This window comes from Mytilinidion resinicola (genome assembly GCF_010093595.1).
Source record: "Mytilinidion resinicola strain CBS 304.34 unplaced genomic scaffold BDZ99scaffold_28, whole genome shotgun sequence".
NCBI lineage: Eukaryota > Fungi > Ascomycota > Dothideomycetes > Mytilinidiales > Mytilinidiaceae > Mytilinidion > Mytilinidion resinicola.
In genome coordinates, this window is record NW_022985464.1 from 315270 (window position 1) to 335226 (window position 19957).

Below are 19957 nucleotides of genomic sequence, written 5' to 3' on the forward strand. Positions count from 1 at the left end.
TTCCACCAACCACCCAAAGAATGAATACTCCATAATCAACACCGCCATCATGTTCATTCTCGTAAGCCATCTGTTCCTTTCTCTCATCCTCAGAATCGTCAAATTTCAATTCCATAATATATTCTTACAATTCTTCAAGACTACCCTTTCCGATTTGATACAAATCCAACCCGAAGAGTTCGGAAAGACCAGCGCCCAGGCCTTGAAAGACAGCATCAACACCAAGTATGCGAACAAAGTCATCCAACAAGTCGGCGTCTGCATCTGCCTCTTCGACCTCATCAAATCCTCTGAAGGCAACATCGGCCACGGCACCGGCATCGTCAATGTGAACGGTAGAACTCCCTATCCCACCCAACCATCTTCCCACCACTAACCCAACCCCGTAGTCGAATTCCGCCTCCTAGTCTTCCGCCCCTTCCAAGGCGAAGTCATCATCGGGCACATCAAAATCTCCGATCCCACCGGAATATATGGCAAGTAACCCCCCTCCAGTTCCCTCCTCCATCCCGTCGCTAACCCAACTTGCTGGCCCCCTCAGTGAGCCTCGACTTCTTCGACGACGTCTACATTCCACAGGCGCTGATGCCCGACGGCGTCCGATAGTAAGCTACCCATTTCCTTGCTCCCTCCCTTATCCGTACCCCTCTTCCTACCACTACCGCTAACTGTGCCAAAAGTAACGCCGCCGAGAAAGTTTGGGTCTGGCATACCGAGGGTTCCGAGCTCTTCTACGACAAGAATGAAGTCGTGCGCTTCCGCGTCGAGAACGAGCACTGGGATACGAACGAGGAGAGGCCGCCGTATCGGATCATAGTAAGCTCTACTCACTGTATTTTGTAGAGTGAACTGGGTTAGCGAGCTAATGGTCTTCGGTGGCAGGGTTCTATGGTTCTTTCGGGTCTGGGTCCAGTGTTGTGGTGGGAGGAGACCCGGGAGGACATTGAGGCTGCGCGACAAGCGTGTTTGGCGGGTGTGGGGAATGGGGATGCGGAGATGGAGGTAGATGCATAGGTGGAGGTGGCCAGCATGCTCAACAGGGAGTTCAGGCGCAAGGGTTTGAATGTGAGCTTTTTAAGGCTTCTGTATTGGCGGCTTGGGTTTCAATGCTCTATTGACTACTTCTGATGCGCCTCTATACTATAGAAATTCGAGCTGGTTATCGATCATCCCCATCTTTGGCGTCGTTCCATTAGACAGAGCTGGCAGAAGCAAGTTTTATCCTCGATAAGGGAAAAAATCAGAGTCCAATGACTACCTATCGTCCCCTCCATCTAAGGCATGAGCCTTATAGGGTCACGCGGGAACAAGCTAGTCATCCGAATGTTCGGTAGACCCAGCCAGAATTGCACAATACGCTCCAATCCAAAGCCTCCGCCACCATGCGGCGGGCAGCCATACTTGAACGATTGCACATAGTCTTTAGTGCCCGCGCCTTCAGGGTCAACCGGTGGGTCGTGCTCGCGCATGCGCTTGTCAAGGAGTTTCGAGTCATGGATACGCTGGGCGCCGGAAAGGATCTCCTGGCCGCGCATGAACATGTCGTAGGAGTTTGAGAGGAGAGGGTCCGCGGGAGAAGGCATGGTGTAGAAGGGTCGGATTGCTAGGGGGAATTGGTCAAGCACGTAGAAGTCGGTGCCGTACTTCTCGAGGACAAGTCGGCCGAGGTGCTTCTCCTGGGGTGTGCTGAGTAGGGAGTTAGATATAGCCAGATCGAAGGGGTACATAGGAAGAATCGGAAGGATCGGAAGGGCTCACCTTAGGTCGTCATAGTCGCCTAGCTTTTCTCCAGCTTCTCGGAGCATCTTGATGCCCTCTGTGAATGGAATTCGGGGTACTTTGCCCGACTCGGGAAGCTTGAACTCCTCGACGTGATAAACACTTCGGACGAGGTCGGTCTCCTTTTTGTACCTGGAGTTAAGCTCCTTGAAGATGAACAGCATCAAATCTTCGAGCATGCCCATGACTTCGTGGTAGTTCTCTTGGAACTCCATCTCCATATCCAACCCGGTGAACTCAGTCAGATGACGCGCAGTGTTGCTGTTCTCAGCACGGAAAACAGGCCCGATCTCCATAACGCGCTGGAACCGGGAAGCAATGAGCATCTGCTTGTAGAACTGGGGGCTCTGGGCCAAAAAGGCAGGGCGGTCGAAGTACTTGACCTCGAAGACATTTGCGCCGCCCTCTGACGCAGCGCCTAGGATTTTGGGAGTCTGGATGAGAATGAAACCCTTCTGGCTAAGAAATTCCTGGAACAAAGCACAAACACCGCTCTTGATGACAAAGATCGCCTGATTGGTCTTTGCTCGCAAGTCCAACGTCCTGTTGTTCAGCCTTGTATTTAGCCCCACAATAGGTTTCTCGCCTCCTTCCGTAGCCTTGTCGTCCTCGTCTCCTAGTCCTTCGCTTGGGATTGGGCGTTCGGCATCCTCGACCTGCAGAGGTAGCGGCACCTCAGCTTTGGCTTCGATGAATAGCTTCTGGATGTGGATTTCGTAGTCCTTGATCGACGCGCTGTTGATCGGCTCCTTCGTCTTCTTGACCAAGCCATGCACCACAATCGTTGATTCGGTAGAGATATTGCCGCTGAACTTGACCATCTGCTTGCTTAGCGTCTCGCTCGCGGCCACGACAGCCTGAACGGTATGGAGCCCCTGCCTCAGGTTCAAGAAAGCTAGTTTCGCGGACTGAACACGGGCATTCACAACCCAGCTGCGGAAGACAATGGTCTTGTCTTCATGCTGGGCGATGTTGGCTAGCGATTCCCGAGGGATGTTTGTAGGCTTGAATTCGACGGATCCGCATAGAGGGAGCTCGCCATATGAGTCAACGGAGACGTCGTTGGCATCGTCGGCCTCTTTCTTCTGTCGCTCAGCCAGCTCTCGAGCTTTTGCGGCGGCCTTCTTCTCGGCCTTCTCTTTCTCCTTGGCCGCCTTCTTCAACGCGTTTTTCGACGGCTCTGCAGGTCCTGCGTCGGCCATGATGGGGATTCACCTTTCTGAGTCAGGTCAGGCAACAATAAATGATGGTGAAGGCCTTCCACGCGCGTACCTTTAAGAGTGGCTCTGAGCGGCTCCACCGAGCAAAACAATAGCGTCAGAGTGCAATTGATATCGTCGCGTGTATTGTGACTCTACGAAGTACCTAGTAAGTGTTGTTTGTAGTGAGGGGCTGAGACGATCCTTTGTAGTGGGGCAGAAAATTGTCGTTCTAAGGTTCCTGAATCACCTGTTCAAGGAGTCATACAGTATTCTAGCCACCAATCCAGCATAAAACCCTGCGGCTCCTGACCGGAGCTCATCACACCATCGATTCGCGCTCACCATGGACGCCCAAATTCACGAGTGGCAGGCTAGAGCTCAGAACCTCACGGCTCTTAACCTGAAGAGCATCGAAGGTGCACTAGCTGAGCTTGACGCCCATCTGACCCTCCGATCTTACATCGTGGGATACAGTCTCTCAGACGCCGATACTACCGTCTGGAGGACACTGAGAGAGAACCGCGTGGCGCATGCCTACATCAAGCAAGGCCTCATGGCCAATTTGTCTCGATGGTTCAAGTACATCGAGGAGACATCACCCGAGACCGCGACGCTACCTGTACGCCCTGCCAAAGGAACGAAGACAGCAGAAGAGAAGGCCAAGGATGAGGGTGGGAGCTTCGACATTGGACTACAGGAGGTTGAGGGGACCGTCATCACGCGATTCCCGCCTGAGCCTTCGTACGTTGCCTGAACAGACTCAATTCCATGCTATGTGCTAACTACTCTCCAAGAGGCTATCTCCACATCGGGCACGCGAAAGCCGCCCTTCTCAATGACTTCTTCGCGCACAAGAAGTACAAGGGAATCCTCCTCCTCCGCTTCGACGACACCAATCCCATCAAAGAGAAACAGGAGTACCAGGATGCAATTGTGGAGGATCTGGCGCTTATGGGCATCAAGGCAGACAAGACATCTCATACGAGTGACTACTTCCAGGAGCTATACGAGTACTGTGTACAGATCCTGAAGGACGGCAACGCCTATGCGGACGACACGCTGCAGGAGAAGATGCGGGATGAGCGCATGAACGGCATTGCCAGCGAGCGACGTGATGCGACTGTAGAGGACAACTTGGCCAGGTTCGAGGAGATGAAGAAGGGCACGGCTGAGGGTATACGTTGGTGCATTCGGGCTAAGATCTCGGTCGACAACCCGAACAAGGCCATGCGTGATCCGGTCATCTATCGCTGCAGCCCCGAGGTTCATCACCGGACAGGGGACAAGTGGAAGATCTACCCAACCTACGATTTCTGCTGCCCTCTCATCGATGCCCTTGAGGGAGTGACACACGCTCTCCGCACTACCGAGTACAAGGACCGCGACGCTCAGTACCAATGGTTCCTGAAAGCCCTCAAGCTTCGCAATGTCTACAACTGGGACTTTGCCCGCATGAACTTCCGCCGAACCCTGCTCTCGAAGCGCAAGCTCACCCGTATCGTAGACACTGGCGTAGTGTGGGGTTGGGACGACCCGCGTATGCCTACTGTTCGTGGTGTTCGCCGCCGCGGTATGACGATTCCTGCTTTACAGGAGTTCATTCTCAAGCAGGGCCCTTCCAAGAACATCGTAAATCTCGATTGGACAACCTTCTGGGCTACCAACAAGAAGTACATCGACCCAGTTGCGCCCCGTTTTACCGCCATATCCACCGAGGGCAAAGTCCCCGTCAAAGTTATCGGCGCCCGGGACGCCCCTTACACCGAGGAGAAAGACAAGCACGCCAAGAACAAGGCCGTCGGAACTAAGAAGGTCGTATATAGTCAGTCCATCCTCATCGAGCAGGCCGATGCCGCCTCTTTCGCGCAAGACGAGGAGATCACCCTTATGGCTTGGGGCAACGCTATCGTACGCAGTGTCTCGCATTCCATCAACCCGCTCGCCTCACCCGCAGGTCTAAAAACCGTCACCGGCGTCGAGCTTGAGCTACACCTCCAAGGTGATGTCAAGAAGACTAGCAAGAAAATCACGTGGCTCTCGACCGATCAGGAGCTCATCCCAGTCGACCTCGTAGACTTCGACTACCTGATTACGAAGGACAAGCTCGAGGAGGGTGACCAGTTGGAGGACTTCTTGACGCCAAAGACGGAGTTCCGCTCGCATACGCTAGCGGACTGCAATGTGGCTGAGCTGAAGGAGGACGACATCATTCAGTTCGATCGGAAGGGATACTTCAGAATCGACAAGGCATTCAAACATGGTGAGCCGGCTGTGTGCTTCCAAATCCCGACGGGTAAGCAGGAGAAGGCGAAATAGATGGTAGCAGACTTGGCGTCACGACAAATGAATCAAACGATGGTTGAAGCGAATGCGATAGGCTAAAAGTAGGTTTCCTTGCTTAAGCAGCTTCATGAAACAAGCAGAGCGTTTTTAGCCAGGCAATCGACTGTTTCATGCTATTCAACTGTCCTGAGAACCTTATTGCTCCATTGTTGAAAAGAACAATTGTATCTCACTCTCGAAAGCGTGACCGATGACCTCACGTGACCGGCTTACCGAGAACAGTTAGAGCTTCCCCGCAAATTCAACCTACCTACTCTCCTCGTTCCGGAGGATTTTTCTCGATGTCATCAAAAGCCCTTTTTCGTTGAAAAGACTATCAAACGTCGAATCTAGCACACGTCGGGCGCATTCGGAACAACGTGAGAAGGTAAGGCCATCAATCAGCAGACTTCACCACAACAGGAGCCTTCCAGACCTCCATTTTGGAAGCGGTCCGGCGGTCGAGAACGGCATCTCTGCCGCCTTGCGTCTTTTGCAGCAAGCCACTTCTCACGGAGACGGGCAGACGGCGATGATTGACTGGCAGAGAAGCGCTAAGGTGCGATGCAAAATCTTTCCGCGTATTCTACCGCCACCACGCTAGCATCCCAGCAAATGGCATTCCTTTTATGCATCTAGTGTGCCTCCGGATCTGGGGATGGAAAAGCGGGTGCATTAGTGCCGGTTCGGCCTCTGCTTTAGCCAGTGTCACTCACCTCATGCCGTTTACCACCAACCGCCACACTTCCCCAAATGCCTCGAAAGTGGTCTTGAGGAGCTCCGTGCTCCATGCAGGCGTGTAACCTGAACACCTCTTCTTCTTGTTAATTATCTCTATATAAGAGCACCTCGACTCTACTGTCTTTCTGTCCATGAGCAATAACTTCGGCCGTGGATGCTCAATCTGAGGCACTATTACCCGTCCTGCGCCTCCCAGTCTCGATCTTCAAAGCTACCAATTACAGCTCCAAGAATGGGCGGACCAGGCGGCATCGTCTTGGAAGGTGGAAATGCTGCGTATAAAAGTCTCCGAAATAACGTCAACTCGAAATGGATACACGATCCTGGGCTCCGGAGGCTCAACATTGGCGTGGGAATGATGTTCGCCTCCGCAGCTGCCAACGGATTCGACGGAAGCCTTATGAATGGCTTGCTTGCGATTCCTCGGTGTATGCACATCCATGCATTAGTAGAGCTTCAGGATATTGACGATCGCGTATAGTCAAGGATGACCTGGGACATATATCGACCAATATCCTAGGCCTCATCATTGCTGGTATCAGCCTAGGAGGACTCCCTAGCTTTATTCCAGCTTCGTACGTGAGTGATCAGATAGGCCGCCGATACACCGTAGGCATTGGATCCTTCCTTATGGTCGCCGCTGCGATAATCCAGTGTGCAACCTACGGTCCTTGGGCATTTCTAGGCACTCGAATCATGCTTGGCATTGGACTTGGATTCTCACAAACATCAGCACCGCCCCTCACAACTGAAATTGCGCATCCGAAGCACCGGGGCCAAGTGACCGCACTATTCCAGGCCGTCTGGTACTGGGGCGCCATCGTCTCTGCGTGCGTTACGCTCGGAACTCTGTTTCTCGATAGCAGCTGGAGCTGGAGGCTTCCATGCCTTCTCCAAGGACTATTCCCTGGCATTCAACTTCTGGGCCTCTTCATAGTTCCCGAATCGCCCAGATGGCTCGTTTCGAAGAATCGAATGGCAGAGGCTCTTACTATCCTGGCGAGGTATCACGCAAATGGTGATGCTGAAGACGAGCTTGTGAAGTATGAGTTCAGTGAGATATGCGAAGCAATCGAACAAGAAAGAGAAGTCGCAAACTCAACTGGATTCAGATCATTTTTGGAATCGAAAGGGAACCGGCATCGACTCCTGATTTGTGTCTTGGTGGGCTTCATGATCCAGTGGGCCGGCAACGGAATCGTCTCCTACTACCTGGCTCCCATACTCGAGTCCGTCGGTATCACTTCTTCGGTCTCACAAGCCGCGATCAATCTTGGTCTCCAAATGTGGAATGCTCTTCTGGCAGCTGCTGGAGCCATGGCTGCCGAGAGATATGGACGTCGGCCGCTGTGGATGATCTCGGCCTGTGGCATGCTTGTTTCTTTCATCGTTGTCACTGCACTCTCCGCCGTCTTCGCTGAACAGCATATTAAATCCGCAGGAAGTGCCGTAGTTGCTTTCCTCTTCGTCTTCTTCGGATTCTATGACATTGCTTTCACGCCCCTCTCGATCGCATACCCGGTCGAGATCCTCCCGTTTCACCTTCGTTCCAAAGGGCTCTCTATAAACTTGACGGTTGTGTTCGGAGCAGGATTCTTCAACCAGTACGTCAATCCCATAGCGCTGGGTGCTATACAGTGGAAGTTTTACTTTGTATATATCGCGACGCTGACTTCGATGCTTTTCATCATTTACTTTCTTTTCCCGGAGACGAAAGGTAGGACTTTGGAGGAGATTGCCATAGTATTCGACGGCGAAAGCGCTGTCCCAGGAGCTGAACGGCGGCTGTCACTAGCTCTTGTGAACTCGATGGTGGAGAAAGGTAGCGTACATCGTGAATATATTGAAACAAAGGGGTCGTAGCGTCTTCTAGGTGTATTTAGTAGACTTTTTGGCATCTCAGTATAGATAGAGATTACGATTCTCGGCACTCACTGGAATGTACTTGGAATGCTCGTCTTTGAGACTACCTATACCTGGATGTGTGAAGATATCAGAGGACGAACGTAGAAAATATCGCGTCTTTTTCAGCCAAATGCCGGGAAACAACGGGTCGAATAGCGTTAATCGCGCACCAGACGTTAGCAGAATATCAGATCTCTTATTCCTACCCGCATATATATACCTGAATCCTTTGAAAGTGTTCGTGATTGGTGCCTCGATCCCGCCTACCGAAGATTATCCATGCAGGCTCCGCACCTGGTGGCAACTCAACGACGGCTGCGTCTCAACCTTCTGCAGCTTCCTAGGCATATTTCCTCTAGTTTTTCTGTTGCCGAGTCGCGTCTCCACTCTATCGAACACTTACTATGTGATATGCGCCTCAAGGCGATACGTCAAACTCACCACACTACCGCAGTCCCACCGACCCAACCCAGCACATCCAACCTACGCTACACCAGCTTGTTCCAGAATTTGAGTAGGGAACACAGCATGCGGCTATAGCTTCCACCACACGGGGATGCGAAATCCTACCGATAGCACCAATCCCGATCCCTGCGACCAATGCCTTCTCGCAAGGGGACGTCCCGTGCATGCGACGCTTGCTCAGTGCGAAAGATTCGGTGTGACGGCAGCCAACCATGTTCCCGCTGTATTTCAGCGTCATGGAACTGCACGTATCTGAAGACTCACAAGAAATCGGGGCCAAAGGGCCCAAGGGGGCATACTGCGGCCAAGATACATAGTATTCAGAACTCGTCACGTGCTACGAGCGCCAGTCCCGTTGAAGCTCCTACGAGTGCTGGGTTTGACAGCTCTTTCCCCTCGAATGTCGAGCCGATTGATAGCTCTTTGCCACCAGAGAGTGTCTCTTCTAGATCGGAGTCCCAACTTACCTTTGAGGAATATGGATACCTCAAAGCACCACCGATTCCGTCACTGGAAGACCTTCCTCAAGCATCATCTCGAGTGTCTATATCAACTCTCTCCCGCTACCTGGAAATCTACCAGTCACGAGCTTACGGGATTTGGCCGGTCGTAGATACCGAGTCACTGATCGCTCGCCTCCTCACGCATCAAAACGACATGGAAGCCTATACCCTCGCATGCGCCGTCTGTGCGGCTACTATCACCCAGTTCCAATACGACGACAGTGTCGATCTATCTACAGCAGCTGGATATCCTCCTATGTCGGGTGGTCACTTTGAATCTGAGGCCAAACGGGCGAGGTTCTCATACGACTATCAGGAACACCCTACCCCATCAACGCTGCTGGGCTGCTTCTTCCTTCATGTGTACTCTGCGAACATCGGGCGGATGTCGAGCTCGACATTGTTTTTGACTGAAGCGATTACTATGGCGCATATGGTTGGCTTGCACAAGCCTACGTACTATGAGAGTCTTGAGCCGGAGCAGCAGCAGTACTTGTTGAGGATATATTGGCTTTTGTTTATCACTGAAAGGTGAGTTTGCAACCAGTCTCTTTCCAACAAGTTTTCAAATGCTTCTGGTTTGCTTTGAGCACGAGAGCGATGTCGTGGAACTTATATATCAGTCTTTCAGGGGGTTCTCCTTAAGCCTTACTGTACCTCATCAGCTTCTCTTCACGTCATTTAGTCTTCTATCGCTTCAGCATCGTCACACTTTCATTTCTTCATCACCATAGTATACTCACAGACCCCGTAAAAGAGCCCACTCAATCCAACACGACGTCCCCATAACTCTCGAACGCGCCTCCGACCTCCCACCCCTCGAGCACACAACCGACGGCACCATCTCAGCCACCTTCATCCGCCTCTGCCACCTCTTCCACATCCTCGACGAGACCATCCGCGCCGACTCCGCCGTCTCCCGCCTCGCCGTCTCCCGCGCCCAACGCCGCCTCAGCCAAGAACTCCTCGCCGGCCTACCCCCCGGCAACGAGATCCAGCGCGCAGATATCTCCATGACGCAGCAATGGATGCGGATCTACCTCTGGCAGCATGCTTTAGCTGTCACAAATCTGCATACCGCAGACGAGAACGACGAGTTCTCCTTCTCCTTCCCAGCCAAGATCGCAAAGAGCGTGCTAGCGCAAGCCGCGAATCTGTCGCGGGAGAGCTTGGAAGCGCATGGGCCTGGGATGGTGCGTTGGACCCCCCCTTTCCAAGGTCCAATCATCGAATGAGTGAGAGCTGACGCCCGCAAAGGAAACCAAACTCTTCGACATCACCAACACCCTCGCCGACGTCATGATCTGCGTGCCCAACCTCAGCCTCTCCCCGACCTCCAGCTCTTCCTCACCCCCCGCCTTCCCCTTCCCTCCCCCGCACGCAAACTACGCTTCTTCAAACTCTACGGCCAACTCGCTCACGCTCGGCCCACGCGACCTGGTTGCGTCGCTCACGTCGCTGCTGGCGTCTTTCCGTGGCGGGAATCCCGCGCTGTTGTCGATTTTGCAGGATAAGCTGACGACGCTTGGCTTGGCGGTTACGTCGCCGCAGACGGTGAGGGAACTGAGCTCGGGGAGTGAGGAGGAGGAGGAGTGGTATACGTGTGCGAGGAGGGGGGCGGCGCAGGAAAGGCAGGATGGGGCAACGCTTTTTGGGGGGTTTGGAGGGTTTGGGGAGAGTGCTGGGGGGATGGTGTGAGGGTGGTGTGGGGGTGGTTGGTTAAGTTGCTGTTTGTGAATTGTAAATAAGGTCAAGAAGATAGTGTTTGAGCCGTGAATGTTTGAGTAATCTAGCGCCTGTAGTCGGGGGATACTTTGGCGCGTGTGTTGAGGGAGTGGGTTTGTGCTGTGGCGTATTTTGGCCCGTATCCACATGCTAGGGGGTTGAATGGCGAAAAAGCGAAAGGTTAGGATGCTTTATCTTGGAGGTAGGACGGATCGAGCGCTAGGCGAGGAGATTTTTTATTCGATACTAGTATTGAATGTCACTGAACCGAGATGCAGCGTCCTGTGTTGATGGAATTGGGAAGAACGAGACCGAGAGGGTAGGAGTACAGCACTCTCTATAGCTCTGCAGGAAGAAAAAGCAGTTTGGAGACAGACGACATAATGAAGAAGGCCAGCGTTGTCTTGCAATACACGGGATATGGGAAGCTGATTTTCGAGAACGCGTAAACGAGGGTTAGAAGGCTGGTGGGCGTCTGAAGAGATTGAAAGCGAAACACCAATACGATGCTGCTTATTTCTAACTGTTCAAAATGATAGACTCGAGTCATGTTCAGATTTCCTAAAGTGCGCTGGGGTCCCTTCAGTTGTGGTAGAGGATAACACGCAGATTTAGATCCGATCAAACTCGACTTTGAGATCTATGCTAGGTCCGCGGGATCCAAAAATTGGCCAGCGGAGTACGACCAGCGCCAAAGACGAAATAGCTCATCGAAGTCAGAAAATATATAGTCGCCCTCGACGAACCTATCATAATTCCATCGTTCGGCGAAAGTCATGTTTTGTGCTAGCGGGGCCCCCGAGGGAATTGGCCTAGGATTTATCGGATTGTGATAGTACGACAAGAGATTGGTCCGAAAGAACTCTGCACTAAAGAATATAATTTTAGTCGCGGAGCATTGGCCCCCAATTCTCTGCACAGTGACAAATTCTGAAAAACGCCGTCGCGAGCACCCTGGCAAAGAAACGAGAACAGCTGAGTTGCATGATACGATGGAACCGGGTAATCGTCATTCCCAATGAGGACGAGTGTATCCAGGAGAAGTGGCAATTGAGTGATCTCCCCCAATTGCGACAAATAGTTGATGTTGATACAGCAGTTCTAGGAATATTGGTGGTCATGTGTCCTATAGAGCTAATCTGATCTATGGCTAAGGTTCTCAGGTGGCCATTGAGAGTAATTGACGTACACGGTAGCTCTAGATAGCGAGAGGGAAAATGGCACCGGAACGGAACATTCTGGAAGGCGATCAGACTGCTCTCTTTGTGAATCTAGCGGCAGGTACGAAGTAGAGTGAAAGTGTTGGAGTAAGGCTCTCGAGGCGGTCCGTTGTGTATCTGGTCGATCTCCTCTTCGAGAGTTGTAGCGTCAGAAACGTATGAATATACCAGGCAGGAGAGAAAGAATTCTACAGATAGACGGCATAGTGAAACGAACGAGCGTGTTCTTGCCGGCACGGTATAGTGTCTTGCCAAAATTCCAAATACGTCCTTTTGTCACTGTTTGGGGTACTTCGATAAGCTTTTAGGATTCCGACCGCGATGTAATGGTTGATACAGTTACAATAACGCAATTTCTTGACTGGCAGGCTACCTACTAGCTAGCCTAGTTCTCCTTGTGGTATTGAGGGAGCAAGAGTGGGGCCCGAGTAGAGATCTGTCGGTGTGCCCAAACTAATGATCCAGTCCTAGATATCGACCAGGAACAGAATGTGACGCCTCTTCATCGAAAGTTAACACTCTTCTGACACCACTTCTAGTGCTTCCATGTCCCGATGAGGACCTGGAGATAGCACTTACTAGACCAGCATGTGTACACTAGGCAGTCACTGTCTGAAGTGGCCTGGCGAGATAATTAATCCTCCAAAGGAAATCCGGAATTCTGAAGGTCTTTCGATGCACTTCTAGTAGTAGTAGAAAGAGGCACACAGATCTGTGTTCGACGAGGGAGTGTAGAGATGAGGAGAGTAGGTGACTGAGTTCAAAAAAGGTTGCCTAAAAGGCTAAAATTGTGTTAGATGCGGATAGTAGAGCTTGAAAGCTTTCTAGACGCATTAGAAGAGCTTATAAGTGCTCATACCACCGAGCAGGTGTGTGTTCAGTCTCTAAGGTTGAAGAGGGATAGGATGTCGTTGGAAAAGGAGTACATAGATGGAGGGGCAGGCTGCAGGGGATCGATTCATCAGCTTGGACCACCTTTTAAGGTCGTGTTTCTAACTTTCATCAACACACAGTCCTCTCCACCACAACCTGAAGGATTGAGATCCGCAGTCTGTCCCTACAACACGTCAAATTCGCGTCACTTACTCTCCACTCACACTACACCCTACAGAGCCTCACCATGTCTCTCAACTCCTATCTCAACAGTAATGTCTCACCCCGCTATCCATATTCACCACTCTTCAATACTGATACTGTACATCAGAAAAAGTCTGCGTGATAACTAGCGACGGCCGCACGCTTGTCGGCACCCTCATCAGCTGCGACCAAAACACAAACCTCGTCCTACAAAACACCATCGAGCGCATTATAGCGACTGCCGACAGCGGGGAGAAGAGTTCGCAGACTGAGCAGGGTCTCTACATGATCCGAGGAGATTCAGTGGTCGTGTGTGGCGAGGTGGACGAAGAGATCGACGCGAGCATCAATTGGGAGGAGGTGAAAGGGGAGGGGATTGGGGGAACGAAGCATGTTTGAGGAGCGGGGCTTTGGCATGGGCTCCAAAAGAGGACGAGTGCGCACATCGCTGGTAGCACGAGGGCCGGCGAGCTAATACCCTACGAAAGAGCGGCTTTAAGAAGCGATGTGGCACGGAATTTCAGCGATTCTCAAGGTTGAGCGGATCACGAGTGCTCGAATAGAGTCCAGGGCTTTGGAACCAGGCAGCGCTTTGGAGATTTGGAGGGCGGCTACAGAAATTGCATATGGTTGCAATGACACCACAAAGTATGTATCTTCGATCTACTGCTCCAATTTTACCCGAAAATAACCAGCCTTTGCAAACTTTGCAGAAACATCACGCCCAAAATTGACTAGACTTCCAGTCGTAGTGATCCGACACATGATGTTATAGAGGGTTTCACGGGGCGCTGAGCACACTAATCGTAATCGTAATATGAAGACACCTGCGGTTGAGATAGACCACCAACCTCAGAGATCTTACCAAACAACTTTTTGCTTCTTGTTCAAATCTTGAGAGTATGCTGAGGTACCCTTCACAACGGTCAACATTGTGCAATGTCATCTGACGCACTCATCTATTCTATCTATGCAACTTCAATTTGGGGTGTTGAGTTTTTGACGACTCTGTATTGCATAGCGAGCTATGAAAAGCACTCCTCGCAGTCCCCCTCGCATACTCAGGTTTGCTTGACTTCAACCTCGCAGCGATGAGCATTTCTAGGGAGAGCATCGGAAATCTCCCCTATGCTCCTAGGATCTTCGGCGAAAAGAGTAGGACTACTGAATTTGATGTCCCACACCCGACTTCGTGCCTACAATTGCCTTATGGTCCGCCGGATTCGCCGCAGCCTCAAACATCACACTAACCGGCTCCCTGTTCAGCCTCATGAAATCGCCCTTGAATGCCACATAACTAATCCTCGTGACGTCCTCCTCGCCATCGCTGAAGTTGTCCTCAAAGAAGAGCGAGAGGCTACGCGTAGTGTTGAAAAGCGCCCGACGGACAGGTAGCTCTTGAACCTCAGATGTCTGGGAGAGCTCGAAGGTCTGCGTGGGCGGCTTCTCTGTCGCGGTGCCAAAGTCGAGGTCCAGGTCGTTTATGAAGACTTTGAGGGTCTTGGGCGCAGACAGAGAGGGAGAGGTTCGGATGATTATGCTATGGAGGCGGACTTGTCCGGTAAAGCTATAGTCAAACGTGAGTATATATACCAGAATTATGCCCTTTCGGCGGTCTTTTGAACGTGAAATGGAACGAGGCGTACGGAACAATCATGAGAAGCTGCTCATCTGCAGAACTCAAGAGCTCGGGTTCAGGATCTAGTCGCTGCGCCCATGTCTTTTGACAGATAGCCCGGCCAGATGACGAGTCCTCCTCATTCAGTGTTCGAAGTGCGCTGAAATCGATTTGGTCGTAGAGCAGATTTTGGAGCGCGGGCGTGATGTCGTCGGAATGGTCGTGAGCTTCGCTGTGCTCATGGTCATGGCCGCCGTGGCCGTGTTCATCGTGGCAAGACATAATTCGTTTTGGGGGTAGATAGCGCTGTGCGGAGCAGCTTCGTGGGTTTTACATGGTGTTGATGGTGGAGGAGAATGCAGCAGAATCCGAGCGGAAGTCAAGACGTGGCACGTGGCTACGTCATTTCACGCTCTCATCCTTCTACTGTGTATTGGTAGCCGTTTGGCAGCGTTTGGGGTGCTTCCATACATTTTTCAGAATCAAAAGGGAGTCTGAAAATCGTCAAGGCAAAAATCATGGCCACTTTCGAATGGTCGTGGTCGACCGCCGAGCTACCTAATTGGGCCACCCCAGAACCTTGCGGCTCTATCCAGCAGCTAAGCAAGAACAACTCAGTCTTGGGCTCATGCTTAAAAGCTAATTGCTAAACATAATATAATCAGAATGAACATCAAAACCAAGGCTCGTCTAGTACAACTCCGTCGCTGAAATGCAGCAAATAGCAGGCATAGGGAATCGTGATATCATCATGCAAGCAAAGGCTCCGGTGTCTCGTTCTCTGCTTGCTCTCTAGCTCTCCTTCGAGCTCTTTCGCGTGGAGTCTCTTCCTGCACCCGCTCGTTCTCCGGTAGCTTGTTCGAAGGCGCGTCCGGTAGTTTAATACCTGAGACCTCCCGTTCAAGAGCTTCGAGCTCATCCTCTACTTCGTCCTCGTCGTGGTTGGTAATTTGCCCGCTCAGCATTGCACTGATTTCCTGAAAAGCGATCGCAGTTAGTACAGCCTCTAGGATGCCCAGTGTAGACGGATCACGACGAACCCTTTCAGATGCTCTAGCTTCCTCCGACTCGGCCAGCAGCTTCTCGACCCCCTCTATGCCACCCATTTCCTTGTGTATTTCATTCAGCACCTTGGTTCCCTGTTGTAACCCGAATACAACATCCTTCTGTACCAGTGCGAACTCGACATCGTTGGTCAATATCTCGAGCTGCGCCAGCTGCGCGTCCGTCTTCGCGAGGAGCGATTCCTGGTATTTCTTGCGGCGCAGGGCTAGCAACGCTCTCTTTTTGTCGCCCTTCTTCAAACACTGCCGCGCAACCTCTTTCTCGCGGTCTGTAACTACGGTAATGCGTCTTTGGTACTGGTGAAGCTTGTCCCGTTGGTTCTTCATATCAAGGATAGCCCTAGAAGGATATTAGAGCAATAGAACTGAGACTGAGTACACGGTCTACACTCACTTATCCTGGGCAGAGATCTTGTTGGAACTGCCTGTATTCCCCATAGTGAAGGTGTTCTTGTCGCCATAAGGGTTGCTCGTGTGCCTTGACTTGGGTTGTTGTCTCGACGGTGCCAAGGCGCCACGTGAGCTTATCGATAAGAGCAGCTTGGCATCAATCTAGATTTCGTCTCAGAAATTTGAGACGCGAAACTCTCCACACGATTCGCAACGAAAGCGATGGGGAGGCCAACGCTGCAACAAGGCCTTGATCGGGACGTCTACCAGATCGTCCGGAAGCTCATAGATGAGCAGTCTGAGAGCATCAAGAAAATCAAAGTCCCGACCGTGTATGGATGGGTCCAGAAATCGAATTCCAGCTTGAAGAGGAGGCCGAAGAAGTTGCTTGAGGACAGCATCGAACGCGTGCTAGCAGTTTTGTTGGAAGATGAAAGTGAAGACGACGAGTTGGGCTCGATAGAGGGAGATTTTGGTGGAGACGACAGGGCGAATCCGGATGCTTCGGATTTTATGAACCAGAACATCGTAAAATCGTGGGCAAAGACAACTATGTCTTCCGGCACAGCAACGCCAGTAGCAAATGGCGAGAAGGTTAAGAAAAGAGACGGGGGCAAAATTGTCAATGGCGAGCGAGAAGCCAAGAAGCAAAAGCGAACGGAAACCAAGTCGCCCCAGATCGATACCACTCCCCCGAACCACGTACGCTTAGAGGATGTGGGAGGCGTGGATCCTATCAAGCGCGAATTAAAGGATCATTTAGTCTTGCCTCTCCTATGCCCCGAGGAGTACGTGAAGCGCAAGATCCCAATACCTCGTGGTATTCTGTTACATGGCCCCCCAGGATGCGGAAAGACTGTCATATCGAGAGCATTCGCAGCAAAGATCGGTGTGCCTTTCATTGAGATCTTAGGTCCGTCAGTTGTCTCAGGAATGTCAGGGGAGTCTGAAAAGCAGATTCGAGAACATTTCGAGAAGGCGAAAGAGGTTGCACCATGCCTCATATTCATCGATGAAATTGATGTCATTGCTCCAAAGCGAGACACTGCTCAAAGTCAGATGGAGAAGAGAATTGTGGCCCAGCTTCTAATCTCAATGGATGGACTTGCAATGGAAGCGAATGATGGCAAACCGGTCATCGTCCTTGCAGCTACGAATCGGCCGGATAGCCTAGACCCAGCGCTACGAAGGGGCGGAAGATTTGACACCGAAATAAATATGGGAGTACCAAACGAGTCAATGCGGGAGCTTATTCTTAGAGCTCAAACACGAGACACCCACATAGCAGCGGATGTGGACTTCAAGAAACTCGCTAAGATGACGGCAGGTTTTGTCGGCGCAGACCTGAGGGATCTTGTTGGGAAAGCAGGAACATGGTCTATGGACCAATACCGAGAGGCTTTGGAGAAGCAAGCAGCCGATATGGAGATTGAGATGGACGTGGACGACGCAGAAAGCATAGCAAAACCGTCAGACATGGACCGATCAATAAGTCGTCTCATCAGCCGGGTCAGGGACAAAACTCAACTCCGTCCCATAGGCTTTGAAGACACTGCTATTACAATGAAAGCGTTCGAAACTGTTCTACCTGGCATCCAGCCATCTTCAAAGCGGGAAGGCTTCGCTACCGTACCAGACACAACCTGGGCAGATGTTGGAGCTCTAGAGTCTATACGAGAAGAGCTTCAGACTGCTATCGTGGAGCCCATCAAGAATCCCCAAAGATACAAGAACGTCGGTATATCCGCTCCGACAGGTGTTATACTGTGGGGTCCACCGGGATGTGGAAAGACACTACTCGCAAAAGCCGTCGCTGCAGAATCAAAGGCCAACTTTATCAGCGTCAAAGGCCCCGAGTTACTCAATAAGGTTCGTGCATTATCTATCAGTTTGTTCGCCCATGAAATCTCTCAGTTGCTAATGATTTGCTTCTAGTACGTCGGAGAATCAGAACGAGCAGTCCGGCAGGTGTTCATGCGCGCCCGCTCCTCCGTACCATGTGTTATCTTCTTCGATGAAATTGATGCCCTGGTTCCGCGCCGCAGTGAAGCGCTTTCAGAGTCCTCCGCTCGAGTTGTCAACACCCTTCTCACAGAACTGGATGGCCTTAGTACACGAGAAGGGATATATCTCATTGCTGCTACCAACCGTATAGATATGATAGACGATGCCATGCTTCGACCAGGAAGACTTGAGACACCATTGTTTGTCGGCCTCCCCAAAGCACAGGAACGCGTTCAGATCTTGAGAGCTCTGATCAAGAAAACTCCAATCGACCCTCGCTTAGCCGAGTTCGCTGCGGACGACAGGTGCAATAACTTCAGTGGTGCGGACCTTGGTAGTCTGCTGCGCAAAGCCGGCCAGCACACTTTGAAAGAAGGCTCCGAAGTTGTCGAGATAAAAGACTTTGAGGCCGTTGTAACTCATATGAAGCCAAGCGTAGGGGATTATAGTAAGTACGAGAAGATGAGGAAAAGGTTTGATGGCATGTCCTCGTAGGAGAAATCGCATACGTATCAATCTATCAACAATTCCCAGAACCAGGCCTAGCATGCCGAGTCACCCACTGTGCCCGTTCCTGGAGACAGACAAAACAGTTGTAGCCCTGTTGATTGTCTCTGTACTTCGCCGAGTACCTTGGGCAAACGGTTCCCTTGTCCGGGCTCCTTTCGTTCTTTTTGGTCCCCTTACAGTACTCCCATCGAAAGAATCTCGTATGACCGCATCTGCGAAAGCGATGATGCCATTCCGTGCACATGCTATGGCGAGCCGAGAGTGGTAGGTAGAAGGTCCGCCAGGAAGTTCGTCTTTCGGGATTCCAGAGAGTATCTGGAGCGTTTATAGGTCCGACTGAGTCTTGATAGCTTTCACTCTTTGATGCTATACAGGCAGGTGTATTTCACTCGTTGATAAATTGAAGGATCCAGAAGGGCTTAGGTCGGTACTCGCGACTTCCACCTCTCTTTCCAAGCAAGGGGATATTCGCATTGGCTGCTGCCTAGATACACGCGACGCACTTGCTCATGAGGACTGTGAGTGTGATCTTCTATTACTCGATTCCTTGAATAATTTCTTCAATCGAAAGTTCTCAGATTCCTTGAGAGACATGATATCATATTACTCACAAGGCCCAATCCCGATCTCCCTTCTCATTTACGTTACACAAGTCCCACAAGCCCCTTGCCCTCCTCTACCCCCAGTAAATCAATAATAATGATGCCCGTTCTCCCTATTCCTCAAAAACTCATCAAAAGCCTTACACCCCTTCACACTCCCGCTCGAATCATACCGCTTCACAAGAAACCGCATCTCCTCCACCCACCGCCGGCATTCCTCACACACATCCATTCCCGCATTTACCCGCTCCCGCACCTCCGGCGTTTCACACCGCGCCGCTATCGCCGACGATGGCGACGCTTTCCACGCGAAGGATGAGCTGATGGGGCTGGTCACGGAGTCGGAGACGCTGCGCTGGCTGAGGGTGCTGTTGGTACTCGAGGTGCGGCCCAAGGCTTTGAGAGAGGTGAAGCGGCCGGAGATACTGGTAGAAGTCCGTTTGGGCTTGGGTGGAGGTGGAGGGGGCATGCTGTCTGCGATGTTGCCGGTCGCTTCTGCGAGGCGGGCGAGGGCTTCGTTGCAGAGAGTGTAGGGGTCCGAAACTGAGGGAGCGCGGTGGCCGCAGCCGTTATGGATGGTTATGTTGAGGTAACACATTCTGGAGGTGTCTCTGAGAACTGGCGCTGATTCTAGCTTTATAGTTTGTGTCGAAAGAGTACTCTAGAGTCGGAAAATGGTGCTAATTGTTTTATAGGGAGTTTGGTGTTTGCAGATCTTGATATATGGTTTGCGGAGCGCCATCGTGTCACGGGTGCTGTCCTATTTGTGAGTTGGACATTTTGCGATTGACTCACCGCTATTTCGTGTTCAAGATTTTTAGTCAGATAAA

The 19957-nt window shown here is 51.6% G+C and overlaps 11 protein-coding genes across 11 annotated transcripts; 6 read left to right on the top strand and 5 right to left on the bottom strand.

Moving 5' to 3' along the window:
- Nucleotides 1-49: 49 nt before the first annotated feature.
- Nucleotides 50-1014, top strand: BDZ99DRAFT_512230 (DNA-directed rna polymerase III 25 kd polypeptide; the record flags this gene model as incomplete). The annotated part of the gene is made up of 6 exons (XM_033724613.1): nucleotides 50-61; nucleotides 140-335; nucleotides 390-480; nucleotides 546-605; nucleotides 681-816; nucleotides 883-1014. The coding sequence occupies 6 exons, from the start codon at nucleotides 50-52 to the stop codon at nucleotides 1012-1014; spliced, it is 627 nt and encodes a 208-aa protein (XP_033570094.1).
- Nucleotides 994-3478, bottom strand: BDZ99DRAFT_468474 (aspartyl-tRNA synthetase). The gene is made up of 3 exons (XM_033721250.1): nucleotides 3052-3478; nucleotides 1759-2998; nucleotides 994-1686 (listed from the first exon to the last, which is right to left on the bottom strand). Exons 2-3 carry the CDS (start codon nucleotides 2979-2981, stop codon nucleotides 1275-1277), a joined length of 1635 nt encoding a protein of 544 aa, XP_033570095.1. The 5' UTR covers nucleotides 2982-2998; nucleotides 3052-3478; the 3' UTR covers nucleotides 994-1274.
- BDZ99DRAFT_576388 (glutamyl-tRNA synthetase) lies at nucleotides 3276-5502 on the top strand. Its single transcript, XM_033728578.1, has 2 exons — nucleotides 3276-3722; nucleotides 3776-5502. Exons 1-2 carry the CDS (start codon nucleotides 3325-3327, stop codon nucleotides 5295-5297), a joined length of 1920 nt encoding a protein of 639 aa, XP_033570096.1. The 5' UTR covers nucleotides 3276-3324; the 3' UTR covers nucleotides 5298-5502.
- A 217-nt stretch (nucleotides 5503-5719) lies between these two features.
- On the top strand, nucleotides 5720-7925 carry BDZ99DRAFT_174775 (aflYb/ hxtA/ putative hexose transporter). The gene is made up of 3 exons (XM_033713001.1): nucleotides 5720-5961; nucleotides 6020-6472; nucleotides 6526-7925. Exons 2-3 carry the CDS (start codon nucleotides 6199-6201, stop codon nucleotides 7905-7907), a joined length of 1656 nt encoding a protein of 551 aa, XP_033570097.1. The 5' UTR covers nucleotides 5720-5961; nucleotides 6020-6198; the 3' UTR covers nucleotides 7908-7925.
- Nucleotides 7926-8549: 624 nt separating this feature from the next.
- BDZ99DRAFT_453921 (uncharacterized protein) lies at nucleotides 8550-10615 on the top strand (the record flags this gene model as incomplete). The annotated part of the gene is made up of 3 exons (XM_033718355.1): nucleotides 8550-9448; nucleotides 9675-10110; nucleotides 10175-10615. 3 exons carry the CDS (start codon nucleotides 8550-8552, stop codon nucleotides 10613-10615), a joined length of 1776 nt encoding a protein of 591 aa, XP_033570098.1.
- Nucleotides 10616-12934: 2319 nt separating this feature from the next.
- On the top strand, nucleotides 12935-13587 carry BDZ99DRAFT_468478 (splicing factor). The gene is made up of 2 exons (XM_033721251.1): nucleotides 12935-13007; nucleotides 13067-13587. The coding sequence occupies exons 1-2, from the start codon at nucleotides 12983-12985 to the stop codon at nucleotides 13336-13338; spliced, it is 297 nt and encodes a 98-aa protein (XP_033570099.1). The 5' UTR covers nucleotides 12935-12982; the 3' UTR covers nucleotides 13339-13587.
- Nucleotides 13588-14067: 480 nt separating this feature from the next.
- BDZ99DRAFT_174935 (DUF1000-domain-containing protein) lies at nucleotides 14068-14953 on the bottom strand. Its single transcript, XM_033713002.1, has 2 exons — nucleotides 14586-14953; nucleotides 14068-14506 (listed from the first exon to the last, which is right to left on the bottom strand). The coding sequence occupies exons 1-2, from the start codon at nucleotides 14837-14839 to the stop codon at nucleotides 14101-14103; spliced, it is 660 nt and encodes a 219-aa protein (XP_033570100.1). The 5' UTR covers nucleotides 14840-14953; the 3' UTR covers nucleotides 14068-14100.
- A 353-nt stretch (nucleotides 14954-15306) lies between these two features.
- On the bottom strand, nucleotides 15307-16059 carry BDZ99DRAFT_491848 (Snf7-domain-containing protein; the record flags this gene model as incomplete). Its single annotated transcript, XM_033723127.1, has 3 exons — nucleotides 15307-15534; nucleotides 15598-15961; nucleotides 16016-16059. 3 exons carry the CDS (start codon nucleotides 16057-16059, stop codon nucleotides 15307-15309), a joined length of 636 nt encoding a protein of 211 aa, XP_033570101.1.
- Nucleotides 16060-16233: 174 nt separating this feature from the next.
- Nucleotides 16234-18619, top strand: BDZ99DRAFT_576393 (AAA-domain-containing protein; the record flags this gene model as incomplete). Its single annotated transcript, XM_033728579.1, has 2 exons — nucleotides 16234-17880; nucleotides 17947-18619. 2 exons carry the CDS (start codon nucleotides 16234-16236, stop codon nucleotides 18508-18510), a joined length of 2211 nt encoding a protein of 736 aa, XP_033570102.1. The 3' UTR covers nucleotides 18511-18619.
- Nucleotides 18602-18769, bottom strand: BDZ99DRAFT_371108 (uncharacterized protein; the record flags this gene model as incomplete). The annotated part of the gene is made up of 1 exon (XM_033714818.1): nucleotides 18602-18769. A coding segment is annotated over one exon (168 nt), but the record flags the coding sequence as incomplete, so codon positions are not given.
- Nucleotides 18770-18955: 186 nt separating this feature from the next.
- BDZ99DRAFT_468481 (uncharacterized protein) lies at nucleotides 18956-19894 on the bottom strand. Its single transcript, XM_033721252.1, has one exon. The coding sequence runs from the start codon at nucleotides 19723-19725 to the stop codon at nucleotides 19216-19218; it is 510 nt and encodes a 169-aa protein (XP_033570104.1). The 5' UTR covers nucleotides 19726-19894; the 3' UTR covers nucleotides 18956-19215.
- Between the last annotated feature and the right edge of the window lie 63 nt (nucleotides 19895-19957).

Excerpts from the sequence above, each read along its gene's own strand:
- BDZ99DRAFT_468474 (XM_033721250.1), bottom strand. The coding sequence starts at position 2,981 with ATGGCCGACGCAGGACCTGCAGAGCCGTCGAAAAACGCGTTGAAGAAG. Across the intron at positions 1,687-1,758 it reads GGCGACTATGACGACCTAAG|CACACCCCAGGAGAAGCACC; the intron begins GTGAGCCCTTCC and ends CTCCCTACTCAG.
- BDZ99DRAFT_576388 (XM_033728578.1), top strand. The coding sequence starts at position 3,325 with ATGGACGCCCAAATTCACGAGTGGCAGGCTAGAGCTCAGAACCTCACG. Across the intron at positions 3,723-3,775 it reads CGATTCCCGCCTGAGCCTTC|AGGCTATCTCCACATCGGGC; the intron begins GTACGTTGCCTG and ends CTACTCTCCAAG.
- BDZ99DRAFT_174775 (XM_033713001.1), top strand. The coding sequence starts at position 6,199 with ATGCTCAATCTGAGGCACTATTACCCGTCCTGCGCCTCCCAGTCTCGA. Across the intron at positions 6,473-6,525 it reads CTTGCTTGCGATTCCTCGGT|TCAAGGATGACCTGGGACAT; the intron begins GTATGCACATCC and ends GATCGCGTATAG.
- BDZ99DRAFT_468478 (XM_033721251.1), top strand. The coding sequence starts at position 12,983 with ATGTCTCTCAACTCCTATCTCAACA. Across the intron at positions 13,008-13,066 it reads TCTCAACTCCTATCTCAACA|AAAAAGTCTGCGTGATAACT; the intron begins GTAATGTCTCAC and ends ACTGTACATCAG.
- BDZ99DRAFT_174935 (XM_033713002.1), bottom strand. The coding sequence starts at position 14,839 with ATGTCTTGCCACGATGAACACGGCCACGGCGGCCATGACCATGAGCAC. Across the intron at positions 14,507-14,585 it reads CAGCTTCTCATGATTGTTCC|CTTTACCGGACAAGTCCGCC; the intron begins GTACGCCTCGTT and ends GTTTGACTATAG.
- BDZ99DRAFT_468481 (XM_033721252.1), bottom strand. The coding sequence starts at position 19,725 with ATGTGTTACCTCAACATAACCATCCATAACGGCTGCGGCCACCGCGCT.